Source organism: Lissotriton vulgaris, chromosome 8 (assembly GCF_964263255.1).
Source record: "Lissotriton vulgaris chromosome 8, aLisVul1.2, whole genome shotgun sequence".
Classification (NCBI taxonomy): Eukaryota; Metazoa; Chordata; class Amphibia; order Caudata; family Salamandridae; genus Lissotriton; species Lissotriton vulgaris.
In genome coordinates, this window is record NC_141696.1 from 467,835,610 (window position 1) to 467,850,095 (window position 14,486).

General features: G+C 44.8%; 1 protein-coding gene across 1 annotated transcript in view; it reads left to right on the forward strand.

Annotated features, from left to right (window-relative positions):
- The window catches only part of TXLNG (taxilin gamma), a 290,841-nt gene that overhangs the window by 18,081 nt on the left and 258,274 nt on the right, over nucleotides 1–14,486 (forward strand). Inside the window, exon 2 of the mRNA XM_086934258.1 lies at nucleotides 7,629–7,929. Coding sequence (XP_086790384.1) covers nucleotides 7,629–7,929 — 301 coding nt within the window. The remainder of the gene's footprint in view (nucleotides 1–7,628; nucleotides 7,930–14,486) is intronic.

A 14,486-nucleotide genomic window follows, 5' to 3' on the forward strand; every position in this document is an offset into this window, starting at 1 on the left:
GTTAGTCCCCGACCCCCGCCTTCCCCGACCCCCGCCTGGCCCGACACCCGCCTGCTTACCTCAGCCGCCGCTCCTGAGTTGACAGCTCCTCGCCGCTCTGCTCCTCACCGCCTGTCCGCCGCCGCTCCTCCCCGCGCCATGTCTGCCTCTCCGCTGGTCGCACCGCTGCTGGCCTGTCCGCTGCTCCTCACGTGACCACTCCTCCTCCGCACCATGTCCGCCGCTCCTCTGACGCCGCTCCTCGACGTGAGCACGGGAGTACTCGACGTGAGTACTTTGGGGGGGGACGGACTACTTTTTTTTAAAAATACATTTTTTAAATAAGGTTAATTTGTAAACTTTATATAGCCTATAACCATCTACACACCCTGACGATTTCTGTGGTGTATCGGGTGTGTAGATTGGCGCAGTGGTTCCGGAGTTTACCCGCCTGAAAGCCAGAAAGTTTCTCCTTTATTATAGTAGTATGGATGTAGTGGTCAGTTAATATTTAATTTTCTAACTGGACCCCTTCAGTAGGTTATGTGGACCTCTGGCAGTCCCCCGACCACAGGTTAAGAACCACTGATCTAGCAAAATCCTTGAAGGTTCTGCAATGACTTCTAGGGTAGCCGTTATCATCCAGTCCAGTGCACTGGATTCTGCATAAATTAGGGCTGCATTGTCACTCTTACGTCGACTTGCTAGACAGAGTAACTGCTGCATATTTCCCTCTGTAAGTTGTGCCAAAAACTGGTGGGGTCCTTCTTAACAGTTGCATAGGTTTTGTTTGTGGTGTCCCTGAAGCAGGTCCAATAATGAGTATCGGCAGAATCAGTTTCTTTGTAAGATTTATTTTAGTAAGGATCTCATCCAACCACCAACAGGACGTCCTGGAACTAACTGTCCAGGTTTACTTCCAAAGTTATCTAGAACTTCTGACATCATACTATGACACTAAGTACATTCTAATATGACATACACACAATTCTACATTAGCATTTTATGTACAAGGAAAGCATATGCAGATTACCACAGTCCCCAGCACTCTTGGTGTTCACTTGTCACATTTAAAGAGGCACACTGGTGAAGACTCAGGTGACAGACATAATGTTTTTTTCAAGAATGTTACAAGCATGGGAAGTCCATCAGTAACTACTGATTGATAGCTCAGCCCCCAGGCGTAGTCAGTGTTTCCAAAGGACTGGGATAGAGCAAAGTGTACAACATAACCTTCCAATCCAGACTAGGAGGAAGGCAGGCCATTACAGTTGTGTAAATCAGAGCAGTGTTGCTGGGAAGAGGTGATAAATAGCCTGTGTTTGCCTACTATTCAGTAACCTCCTGTAGTGCAGTCGTGGGAAAGACAGTAGCCTGTCATGTGCCTCACATGCAGGTTTAATAAGGCTGATCAACCTTGTCCAAGGTGACTCACCACTCCACTGGGTGGGGGTACCTTGTATAGATAGTGACCACTTTATTTTAACAACCCCTTTCAATAACCAACTCAACGAGGGAAACAGTACATTAGACCTGATGTACCCGCTGTTAAACGAAAACACCATGAATTCCCAATTTTTGATTGGTCAACATTAATCTGGGCAAGCAGAGGTAATTCAGTAAAGTAACAACTATTGTGGTACGCAGGCATCCCTATAGCGTTGGTCGCTGCCCAGAAGTGCACTCCTTTTTGAGCCTTGGTACATTAGGGATTGCTTACATCAGGGTCTTTGTAGGTGGAAGTGTGTGTATATTAATTCTCGGTTGAGGGTATAATGAGAGGAAATGGCCTATTACTGACAGTCCTAGGAGTCCAGCAACAACAAGTAAACATGTTGAATACTGTTTCACGTGTGTACTGAATAAACTGAGCGTCTGCTTGGACCATTCAACATCATCTTATGGATTCCCCATCTGTATAGCAATAGTGTAGCATTAATGACTCCCCTCGGCTCTTCCGGTCTACTAACATGGTATTCAAACCATAATTGTTAGTTGCAGGGTTAATAGTAGCAAGCAGGCACAACTCTGCATGCATGGTCTCTGTTTGCTTGGTTACTCTCCTTGGCTGGGGACCTGGTGGGAAATGGAGGGAGAGGGATCTGACAACCTGTGGCTCTGTCATGCTGTTCTCCTACGACCTGATCTCCCAGCAGTGACCACCAACCATGTGGGTCAGTCCTTGGAAAGAGCAGTGAAACATGCTTCTCTCCCACACAGAATAACTGAGCTTTGCCACACCTCCCAATGACGGTGGGAGCACTGTTGCTGGGAGACTACTCTTACATCTTGCATGGAGCTAACACACTAGACCAATGGGACACAGTGCATCAATCTTTTTTGCTGTTTCAGTGCATAATTTCAAAACAATGCCTTGCTGCTTTTGATTTCTCAGTGCTACCAATCCATTGATCTTCCTCAGACCTGAGCAGACAGTGGTGCTGTTTATCTTGTTGGTTCGAATTTTGGGCTTCAAATGAAATTAGCTCATAGACTATGCTCCAGAGGACATAAGGACTCTGCTTTCCAGGGTGCCCACTCCGGTGCTTGGAGAAGTGTGCAATAGACCCCTCCCTCGGGTCAGATAGGCACTGTCTGAAGGCCGAGTAACTTGAAAGTTAAAAAGGCATGTTGTGTAAGTGCATGTTCTAATGCTCCTTTTGGCATATGATTGCTTTAGGTAATCTTGAACATTTACCTATGTTGCATATTATTGAATTGACTAGATATCTTGACCAGATGTCTTTGTGACCAGAGCACCATGTTTTGAGCCCTAGGGTTTTTCTGTATGTGTGGTTTAGTCATGTTGGTGCAAATGAAGAAAACCCAGAGTAGATCTCCCGGAATGCCATAATTAATTAAATGAAAACTCAGGACTGAAAACCTGGAGTAGTCTGAGCACTCAATACAGAGCAATATGATTGTTCTGCTCTAAAAGCTGTCAGAACCTCTTTCTTTCAAGTTTCATAAAGAGTTCCTCGCCTGTAATGTGAGCATCCTTTCCACTGAATGTTTAATGCATATCTGTTTAAGTATATTAATTCTCCCTGCTCAGATTCAGAATACACACATTAGGTTTGTTGCATCTGTTCATGGGATTTCTGGTGCACCTGTTTCACATCACCAGTAGTGGTCCCTAAAATGACTTTCCTTCCTGAATTGCCATCTTCACACTTAGTGCTCTTGGCGAGACCAAACACATGGCTTACACAATTGCAGCAGCATTCTTGTTTTACTAGCTAAATCTAGTTTTATGAACCTCAACTTTCCCCAGGCTGACCTCGCTGCTTTAAGCAGTTAAAAAAAACATAAGAAGATGAACAAAACCCAAGATTCCTTGCTCATTTAGTTTTTGGCAAACTACTCTCAACTTTTCTATTTTCTAGCTGTACACTTTATGGCACTGAATATTTGTTGTAAAAGTTTTTTTTTCCCTATCTGGTACTTACAAAGAAACTTTAAAAAGACACGAACCAACAAGGAACCAATGAAATTGATGTTTAAGAGAAATATTCTCAACTTTCTGAATTGTGCCGTAACTGCAGAGGTAGGAGTGCAAGTTCCTACATTTTTTGAGGTACATACATGAAAAAGAATGTGTGATTCGGCAAAATAATATGGTTGAAAGATAACCAAGGATAGATGCCAAACATAAAAGCCATTAATTGCAGTCAGACATTTAGTATACTGTTTTTCCATTTTAGGGAGGAAAAAGGTTAAAATCGACTTCTTTTGAATTCTTAGAAGCAGTCCTCGCCTGGAATTTCAAGGGTGGTACAATGAACCTTAATGTAGCAAATGGGAAAGTGCACTGGACTACTTCAAATGAAGAAAAGTTAAGACTTGTTAATCAACACTCTACAATTTACTGCCAACAGGGATCTAATCTCTTTTGAGAGGAATATGTATGTAGGCCTTGGTGGCAGAAAGCTCTTTTCCTCAAGGGGTACCTCTAGTAAATAATAAAACCCTAAGGAATTTAGTCTTAATAAAATGCAAACGCAGTAATTTTGATCTTTCTCAAAGGGAAGAAGGAAAATTATGAAATTGCTTTCAAGAATGTAAACCAGATGGAAGGCGACTGTAAAAAACCCAAAAAGAAACCCTAAAAACAGTTCTGATGAGATCTAACAGATCTACGGGAAGCTGCTGTTAATAAAGATGAAGACTCCAGAAGGTTCTGGCACATAATTAACACATCAACTGGGAGCAGTATTAGTCCCAAAATAAGTTCAATTACAAGTAGTGAGTGGTCCTAGGATATTTAAAATCTTTACTCTCCTAACCACCCTGTTGATGAGGATCTACTTCCCCTGGCGGTTACCTCCCCTGAAGGGGGAAATTTAGTATCACCTTCGAAGGTCCTGATTAAAGAGATTTACATCATGCAAGACGCTTGGGAGTCAGGGGACCGGACCAAATTCCAATTACTATTCTTACATTGGAAGCAGACTGCTGGTCAGTTTATTTGGCAGCTCTTTTTAAAATTAAAAAAAAAATCTTTTTATTAAACAATAGCATCAGCAAAAATCACATTCCAGAGGACACGGTCATGTAGCAAATAATACATCAGGGGGGTACAAGGATAAATGAAATCACTAATGAAAGGGAACTTCACAGGGAGGGGGGTCATTTAAAACCGCATGTCTCGGTGGCGTACAAATTTCATCTTTGTATCGATTCCAGGGTCCCCACACCAGTGACCACTTTCGAGGGCGTCCCCTCGCGTGGTATGTCGTTTTTTCCCTAAACCTACACCAATCTAAGTTGTTTTCCCACATTTCCAGTGTGGGAGGCTGTTCGGCTCCCCATAGCTGGGCTATATTTCTTTTCGCTAACATGAAGCCCAAAGTAGACCATTGCGTTTGTGAGGTGTTGCGGTCGGTGGGCTCCCATATGTTTAGGAGGCATCTCCTCGCCTCCTGCATCAAAGAGACCCCTAAGACCCTACGCATAGTGTCATGTATTTTGCGCCAGTATGTGGTGATGTGTTCATATTCCCAGATAATGTGTAGAAATGTACCTGTAAGGCCACACTGCCGTCTACACAGTCTCTTATCAGATAGTCCCACGTGTACAAGACTCGGTCCCGTGATATAGACCCTGTGCAGTATCTTAAGCTAAACCAGCCTTAGTCTAGCCGGAATGGCGACCTCTTGCGGGGAAGAGACTGCTGCCTGCCAGTCTTCGTCGTCTAGTTCTATCCCATCTTGCACCCACTTGTCCCTCAACACCTCAAGGGAATCAGCCCTGTGATTAATCATCTTCTTGCAAATCAAGGAGATCGTTTTTTCGGGGGGTGGCCGTCAAGAATTCTATCCTCCAGAGGTGAGGCCTCCGGGGGATCCATATCACCAGGGAGTGCCGCATGGAGTGAATGCCGGACCTGTGCATAACGGAAATATTTGGCCTTTGATAGTGCGTATTCTGCCTGCATTTCTTCAAATGATTTCATCCTCCCCTTACCCCAATATCTTTAATGGGGGAGATCCCGATCAGGTCCCACCTATCAAACCCCTTTGTCCTCCACAGCTTACCTTGCTTCTCTGAGTCCCAGAGCGGGGTGGCCATGGTCAATTTATCTCTCCAACCTAGGGAACTCATGGCGTCATGCCAGGTACGAACCCAAAGCTTGGCCGGCCCGTTAAGTCCAATTTCGTCCGTCTTGAGTACAAGGCCCTACTATACCTACCCCCGGGAAGAAGCCATTTATCCATGGCAGAATCAGGGTCATCCACTGGACCATACGTGCCATGATTGATCGCCGCCAGCTGAAAGCCCAATAATATCTTTTGATATCAGGGAGTGCGATGCCCCTGTCATACCAGGGAAGTGTTAGCTTGTTTAGGGCGCTGCCCTCCCAGAGTAGACTACGCTGCACACTTTCGACTTCACGAAAGTAGCTGGCAGGCACTGCATCCAAAGTATTTTGAAGGGCATACAGGAAACGAGGCAGAGACATCATTTTAAAGAGGGCTGCCCGGCCCAACAATGAAAGCGGGAGCCTCCTCCAGTTTGCAATAGCACTCTGAGTCTCTGCAACTGGGGAAGATGATTTTGGGCATATCTAGTCTTTGGGTCAAGAGAAATGAAAACCCCGAAATACTTGAAACCTTCCGAGTTGACTTGTATGGGACAATTTCGCAGCGGGACCGGGGGGGGGGTCACCCCTCAGCACAAACACAGATTTCCCACAATTGATTGAGAGTCTGGAATTTCTCCCGAAGGAGGCCAGAACGTCGAAAACCACACACCGAGGGACTTATGGGGGGAGGTCAGGTAGAGCAGAGTATCATCTGCATATAGGGATATATGATCCTCCCATTCAGGGGACCACCGCATGCCCCGGATGGATGGTTCCCAATGCAGCCAGGCTGCGAGAGGCTCCAGGGCCAGTGAGAAAGAGGTTAGGTAGCGGGCAGCCCTGTTGTAACTGAAAAGTGTTTAGTGTTCCTCTCTCTAAATCTGAATGCACAAAGGTGATGCACTTGTACTTTGGTTGCCAGATACACAACATTGTAATAGCGTCTAACAAATGTAATCAAAAGACCACTTGGTTTTAAAGTAGACGTGAACACGATTGTGAATTGATGTCTGTCAATTACCTGAAAAGTAAAAAAAAAAAAGTAGCACATTTAGCTAAATGTACAACGTTTTTTATCAACTGAACGAGAGACCTCCAGATTCCGTTTTTGATGAGGAGGTGAACCTGTAGATTTAATTTTGCTGTAGAAACTTAAAATTCAGGAAGTTAATCAGAAGCATTCTTGAAAAAACATTTTAAAATGTTATAATTTCTTCAAATTGCGAACATCATTGTGCTACATTTTAGCAGGCTTATTGTTAACTTTTTTAGGATACCCATGCGTCTGATTTCATAAATATAATTCTGAGTACACTCTTCTCTCATTGAAGATAGACCTCTTTTACTGTGCTATCTTATTACTTTCTTGCATCCGACTGGCATGTCATCCCAGCTTACTTATCACAATTCATATTAAGTATATATCTTCTAGCACTGTGGTGAGGTACCTCTACTTTCAGTTAGGGCAGAGTGAAATGTCTCGTGTTAATCTACCTTCTTCAGGCATCTCTAAAGCTAATTTCTTCATAGACAGTCTACATTTTGGAGGACCCCTTCTCTGCACACTTTGATCATTAACGCTATTAAGATGGCTTTGAAAACCCTCATGCTTGTCTTAAGTTCCATATTTTACTTTGATGGTGTCTAGTATAAAGGCGATTTAGGTTTCTGTTGCTCTGTGCATATTGATTTTATAACCACTATAGTAGTGCCTTTTTATGTCGAAAGACATGTTCCTTTTAGTGCTTTGCTAGGCAGGAAAATACATTTGCAACTCTACTTATTATTTTGAAATCTGCATTTCTTGTAGTAAGTGCACTCAAGTTGCCGCCACCCTGTCTACCAGTTGACTTTTAAATGTTGATCTTCGAACTTGAAAACGTAAATTAATGTAAAAACGTGTATAAATTAAGCATACTGGAGTTATTGTAATGGGTGACTTTGTCTCGATTTTTAAGCAGCTATTTCTCTGCTTGTGATATAAATGAGTTTTCTTTGGTGGGGCACTTGTGGATAAGGTAGATCAGTTTTGTGATGAAGTTGTACCATTTTTGTTTTATTTCAGTTTGCAATGAGTGCTGTTGATAGTAATGGAGTATGTACTGACGTCCTGAGTGACTCGCTTCTGCTGGAGAACATGCATGCTAGTCCAGATGCCGTTCTCCGCTGTGAGGAAGAAGATCTCAAGATACCGGAACATACAGTACCGATGGAGGAAGACTCTGCAAAGAGAAATAAATTGATTGTTTCAGCATGCTGTTCCCAAGAATCAAGAGAAGAGACACCAGGTCGTGAAGAATCTCGCATTGATCCTCCTGATGGCCAACAAGATCCAGATATTGACAAAAGTAAAGAAAAGACGTTAGGTAAGCTCTCTCCACTCTGTCTTTAGGTAATGTGCAATATGTGTAATAAAGATGGAAAATAGATGTGCTTCAACAGAGTAGAAAATACAAGATTCTAATTCCGATTATGCTTTTTCGTGAGGGGCCGAAATGTAGTTTTTATTTTTGTACATAATACGTTTCTTTTATTGGCACCTATTCGTTTCCTGAGGAGACAGTGCTCAATATGTAAAAGTACATTTGAATGTATGCTGGAAAGGTTGCAGTGGCCTACTTTGTGGATTCACATACAATACATTCTGTCGCCAGGCGCGGTTTTCTGTAGAGGTGCAGCAGATATCTGCATTACAGGCTGTGCTTCCACAGAAAATTTGGTTGACTAAAGAAGGCTCAAAATAATTGCAGCAGAAAGAAATGATTGTCCAGTCAAATACTTGCTTTCATGAACAAAATGAGTCTTTATATACAAACACAAAGTAAAATATGACATGAACAAACAATACCAGCAGTCCCAGAAGGTCAGGGCTCTTGTGTTTTATAGGCGGGTCCCTGAGTCCCACTACTCCCTCGCTAGCGGTAGTGATTATTCCTCATTCACCATTAGCGACATTCAGTTTAAGCCCCACTTGTAATCAGAGTCTCAGAGTTCCACACTGACTCTCTATTAAAGTCAGAAGTATTCCAGCACATAGTAGGCAAGTTCCTACTGGTGTAGTCTCGCCCATAAATCCATCTTAGCCACACCAGGATGATCTGAGCAATCAAAAACTCAAAGTGAGCCGCTTTCATCTGTGCAGGAGGGGCAGCAGTTCAGTGTTCTCAAGTTCCTGACAGTCGGTTCTGTGGAGACCAATGCCAGCGGGTGAGGGGTCGTCATCGATGCTCCATCTATGCTTGGTAAGTTCCATGGGACCCCTCAGAAAATGGTGTGGGGGGGAGGCGTTGCAACATTCCTGGTGCTCATCCTCGCTCGAGGCTTGGCCTTGCTCTGGTCACAACAGTCTCCTCCTTATCACAACTGTCTGAACCAGACAATACTTGCCTTGTCTTGGTGGCATCCTGGCATATGGGGGTTCACCTGCTCCACTCTGTACATGGAGTGTGATCCGAATGGCACAGCAGCAAATTACAAGGCGAGCTGACCTGGCATGCAGGGTTGTCGACTTAGCTCTGCACACAGGCCACAGCCTGATCGGCATTACAGCACTCTTCCCAGCGGCTCCACTTAGCACACATGGATACTGACTTCTAACCAGTCACTGCCCATGTGTAGATCGGTGCAGCAACCGTCACAGCTCACTTCATGACTGGCCTTTTTACCACATAGGTGTGTCGCCAACTTTTCCATGTTCAGCAGCCATCTCCTCACACTGCGCTACAGGAATCCAACCAACTGGATCTCCCACTGGACCTCTCTTTCCACGGCTGTCCTCTTCCTCACAGGGAACACTGGTTTTGGGAAGTAGGCATGCACTGGTGCTCCAGGGTCAGGTTGTCTTGAAGTCCCTAGGTGATGTTCCTTCCCCCAGCCGGGAGACTTAATCAGGGGGTTTATAGAGCGCGCTACTCCCCCGTGAGGGTCTCAAGGCGCTGGTGGTGGGGGGGGGCAGTGGGGGGGGGGCAGCTTCAGTTCATTTGAAGAGCTAGGTCTTGAGGTCCTTCCTGAACGTGTGCAGGGTCGGGGAGCGTCTGATGTTCACAGAGAGCTTGTTCCAGTTCTTGGCTGCGATGTAGGAGAAAGCTCTCCCGCCTGCTCTGTCTGCGGATGCGAGGGACCTCTACCAGGGCGAGGTCAGCAGAGCGGAGGTTCCTCTTGGGTATGTGTAAAGAGACTCTTGTTGAGGGATTTGGGTCCAATGTTGTTAATATTTGGATTGGATTTGTAGGTGTGGATGAGGAGCTTGAAAGTGACCCTCTTCTCAACGGGGAGCCATAGGAGGTCTCGTAGGTGTTGGGTCATGTGCTCGTGTCTGGGTGCTCCAAGGACGAGTCTGGCTGCGGTGTTCTGGATGGTTTGGAGTTTGTGTAGAAGAGTTCTTTTTATTCCGGCGTACAGGGTGTTGACGTAGTGTGTGGGTGACAGTTCTTCTGCACTCAGGGGGGATCCATTTGAAAGTCTTGCGGAGGATGCGCAGGCAGTTGAAACTGGTGGAAGCAACGGCGTTGATCTGGCGGTTCATGGAGATGGAGGAGTTGATGATGCCGAGGTTTCATGCATGGTCTGTACGGGTGGGTGGCTTTTCGGGAAGCAGAGGGCAACCATGTGTGGTCCCAGGCGGAGGTGCAGGGTCTAAGGATGAGGACCTCTGTTTTCTCTGAGTTGAGCTTCAAACAACTGTCCTTCATCCAAGCTGTGACGTCCTTCATTCCTTCGTGGAAGCAGAGTCTGTTGTCTTCGGGGTTCTTTGTGAGCGAGAGGATGAGCTGGGTGTCCTCGGCGTAGGATACAATGCTGGGCCCATGCTGTCTGACGATGGCGGCAGGCCTCGGCCCCCAGTCCTGGTCACAGGAAGAACTCTTGAAGAGTTTGTCCTCCTTGCACAACCCTACTAGCTGCTTGACAGTTGACAATTTTGGGGGCCTTGAGCTCCCCTTATCACCAATTTCCAGACACCAAATGCGATTTAGAGTCAGTGTCTTTAAAGTTTATTGAGGGCCTGACACAGGCCCTCGTCGGCAGCAGACTGGACTACGGCAACGCACTCTACGCAGGAATCCCAGCCAAACACCTAAGACGACTACAATGCATCCAAAACACCTCCGCCCGACTGATCGTCAACGTACCCTGCCGCAGCTACATCACCCCCCACCTGAGAGACCTACACTGTCTCCCCGTTGACAAGAGGATCACCTTCAAGCTCCTGACCCACGCACACAAAGCACTACACAACGCCGGACCAGCCTACCTGAACAGCAGACTCTGCTTCCCCACCCGCCAGCTCTGCTCCGCCAGTCTCACCCTTGCCGCTGTCCCCCGCATCCAACGAACGACCTCCGGCGGCAGATCCTTCTCCTACATCGCCGCCAAGACCTGGAACACCCTCCCTACCCACATACGGCAGACCCAAGACCTACTCGCCTTCCGAAGACTCCTCAAGACCTTGCTCTTTGAGCAGTAGCAGCAGCCCCCCCCCCCCCACCCCGGCGCCTTGGGACCCTCATGGGTCAGTACTGTGCTTTACAAGTACTCTGATTGATTGATTGATTGATTGATTGATTCCTTTTGAAGTGCCCTCTCCTCTGCCCTTCCTCCAGAAAGTAGTCTGTTGCAGCAGCCGTGACTCCAAATCTAATAGCCCAAAAACACAGGCCATGAGAGTGACTAGAGGGTCACACCTGGATGTCAGCCACATTGATATGTGTATCTAAAGGTTAATCCAGGGCCTCCGCTCTACTCTTTATAATTCTGTCATTCGCCCCCATCTCCTTCCTGAGATGTGCCCAGGTTCTTTCCTTGTGACATCTCCCTGAATCAAAGAGCACCCTTAGAAGTATACTGAAGAGCCTCGCTTTCCCTTCCTGTAGTGTGATTCACCCAGTTCACAGCAATACAGTAATCCACAAATCTGTGTGAGGGAGATTCATCTACCTCCTCATGTTCCTCCAGTTAGCGCTGGACTGCCAAAATGGAACCCAGAATCTTCCATGTATTTTATCATTGAAAGACGCACGTAGTCCCAGCACATGCATATAACATACATGTGCGGCACAGAACCACACTATCCCTGCATTTTATCATTTGCATGCACACGTACACCCAGCATATGCATAACATTCTGAACTGATGTAGACCAAGGGTGTGTTGAGCACACAGCAGCAGAATATTAAATGATTGAGCTTGTAGGCCTCAGATCCATGACACGGGTAAAAAGGCATGTTCACACCTACTGATCGCTACATGGTATGCTGCCACCACCACACTCATACTGGTAAACTCCTGACAAAGGCAGTAGCCTTTCACATCTAAGGGTAGCGCTTCGGGCCCCTCGCCTGTCCAAACAGGCCGCAATGTGTGAGACAGGGCTGTGTCATGATGCACATCTATTATCTGTTTGCCCATGACTTTAAAAATCTGCTCTATAGAGCCATGCATCCTTGCTGTTGGGGCATCACCATGCAATTGTCTTTTCCATCCCAATAAATGCATTCTTTGGAAGTGATAGGTCTTTATTATATACATTAAGGAGTAGTCTTTTTTTTTTTTTATAGATCTTCGGTCAATTTGGGATGGAGTTTCAGATGTAATTATTCCTACTGAATGACTAGGGCTTTGGCTTTCTTTTAGAAACCTGGTTGTTAAGAAAAGTGTGATTGCTCCTTGTGAGCCAAACGTTTGAACTGCCTAGTGTACTAGCTTCATAAACCCTGTATTTGGCTAGTTTATTTGAGTCCGATACAGACCAGTCTGAATTTGATGCAGGAATCAAGAGTGAACAAAACACTATAATATGAGAATTGTACGGACACTCTTGGCTTATCTTAGAATTCAGACACAGCAACATAGGTTTCTTTTGGATGAGTCTCAAAAAATGAAAACCTAAAAAATATTGCTTTACGCTTACATTTATTGTAACCTTCAGAATTTTTGTAATGTTTACGGTGGGTTTCAGGATTACTTCTGTAAAGGTGTAACAGATTCCATGGAGTCGTTCTGGAATAAACATTTGTGAATTTTCAGTTTCTTACATCCTATTTTGGCAGTCATAAATGTATCTTTTTTTTATTTAACCATTTTTATTATATTTTAACATGAGGCACATAATCCATGACTTTTAAAACCATTAATGGCGCTTTAGTTCAAAGACAACCATGATAGGAATCTCATGTACTACATGAGGTTAAGGAGTAGAAACATGAAATGATTCATATGTTTACTAGGACATCTGTGTGTTCTTCTGGTTTTCCTCCTCTAGTTGACCCAGGCCCTTCTCTTATTGTGACATCAATGCAGTGAAAAGATCCAGGTTATTGAACACCAGAGGTCGGTTAAAGCTATGAAACACTGCTTCTACTCAGCCGGTCAGTTTTTACCTTGTCTTCTAATAGACTAAAAAGGGGAAGTCCAGTGCATCAGCCTGGCACTACTCAAGGCCATGCCTTGGGTGTAAATATCTAGTGAAAAGTGGTTCAAGATTCTATTAGCCGGGCGCAAGCTCTACCCACTGGACTGGCATCTAGCCAAGTCAGTACTTAAATGCACATTACAAGTTTTGTGGGGACCCAGTGATAACAAAAATACAACCACTACAAAAGCACACATCCAATTGTTGACTCTTCATTAAGATTTATTCCATGCCTTTGGGAATTTACAAACGTCTGTTTTTCAAAGGACAATATTCAACAAGTTTCCATCACAAAAAGTTACAAGAAAATGTTCAAAAAGTCATATTTTAAAATGGTCACAAAGCATTTTCACAAAGTTTAAATGTGTTTCCACAAAAATTTCCATTGGCTCATTCATATTTTAAGATAATTTCAGCCAACACTTGTTTCGCAGCGGTACATGCCACATCTTAAGGGCCATTGATAAGTAATATTTTCTCTGTCTCCTTAAGCTGAATCGAATAGCTAAGCAGCAGTGGATTAAAAGTAAATTTCCTTAAATATGGTCAGGTGCTTGCAGGTAACCGGTTACCAGTAATCTCCTTTCCAAAGTCTTGTCCTGCTCTGAGCTACACCTTTACAGGACCACAAGTAATTCTTAATGTGAAGGTTTCCTCTATCTAGTGGCACAAAAAGAACTCTGTAATATTCTCCATTGGCTTAAAGAAAGCCTCACTGATAAATGCAAAAACGTTGTCGCTCCTTTTCGCTCTCCAAACAAAATCATTCTCTAATCCGTTAGCACTTCCCCGTAACCGCACGCGATTAAAACCTAATTAAAGGCTGGCTCTACTGGTGCTCAGTTGGTCTAATGAAAAACGCCTGTGCAACAGTGGGGTTTGCAGAGAGGCCACACCTAAAGGCCAGTTCACACATATGCTTAGCTTTACTTAGATTTTAACTCTTTGGTTGGCCCAGCTTCTCTATGAAGTCCGTGCTTTGCCGAACACTCATTGCTGTTTGATAAGTGAACCTACTGGTCTGTTTCAGTGTTTGAATATTAAAGAAGATCCTTTGATGGAGAAGGAAAAACTGCCTGCATGTAAAAATTTATATCTATTTTGAATTCATAAGCAGCCCATCTTCCCCCTTGCTAAACCAGTGTCCAAAGTCCCCTCTAGTGAGACTCGGAACAAGCTTAAAACATTTCTCCAACACCTTACAGACGGCCTTGATGCTGTGCCTCTGGCTTTTCCTGCTTTGGGATGCATGTTTCAGCACATAGACCCGCTCCGGTCCTAGCTTGGGCAACCACCAGATACAGCCAGCTAGTCAAGGCTTCCCCTCTGACTCCAGTGACAAACCATCGCAGGTAAAGTTAGCTTAGAATGAATATTCCAGTTTTTCAAGCTGCTGTCTGGTTGCTGCCATTTTGAAACTGCAGTACATTTGATGGGAGTCCTCTCTCTGCCTCCAGTCACCACTCCCGCGGCTCTGATATGGAATCAAAAAGACTGTCAGCAAATGCTTTCTGT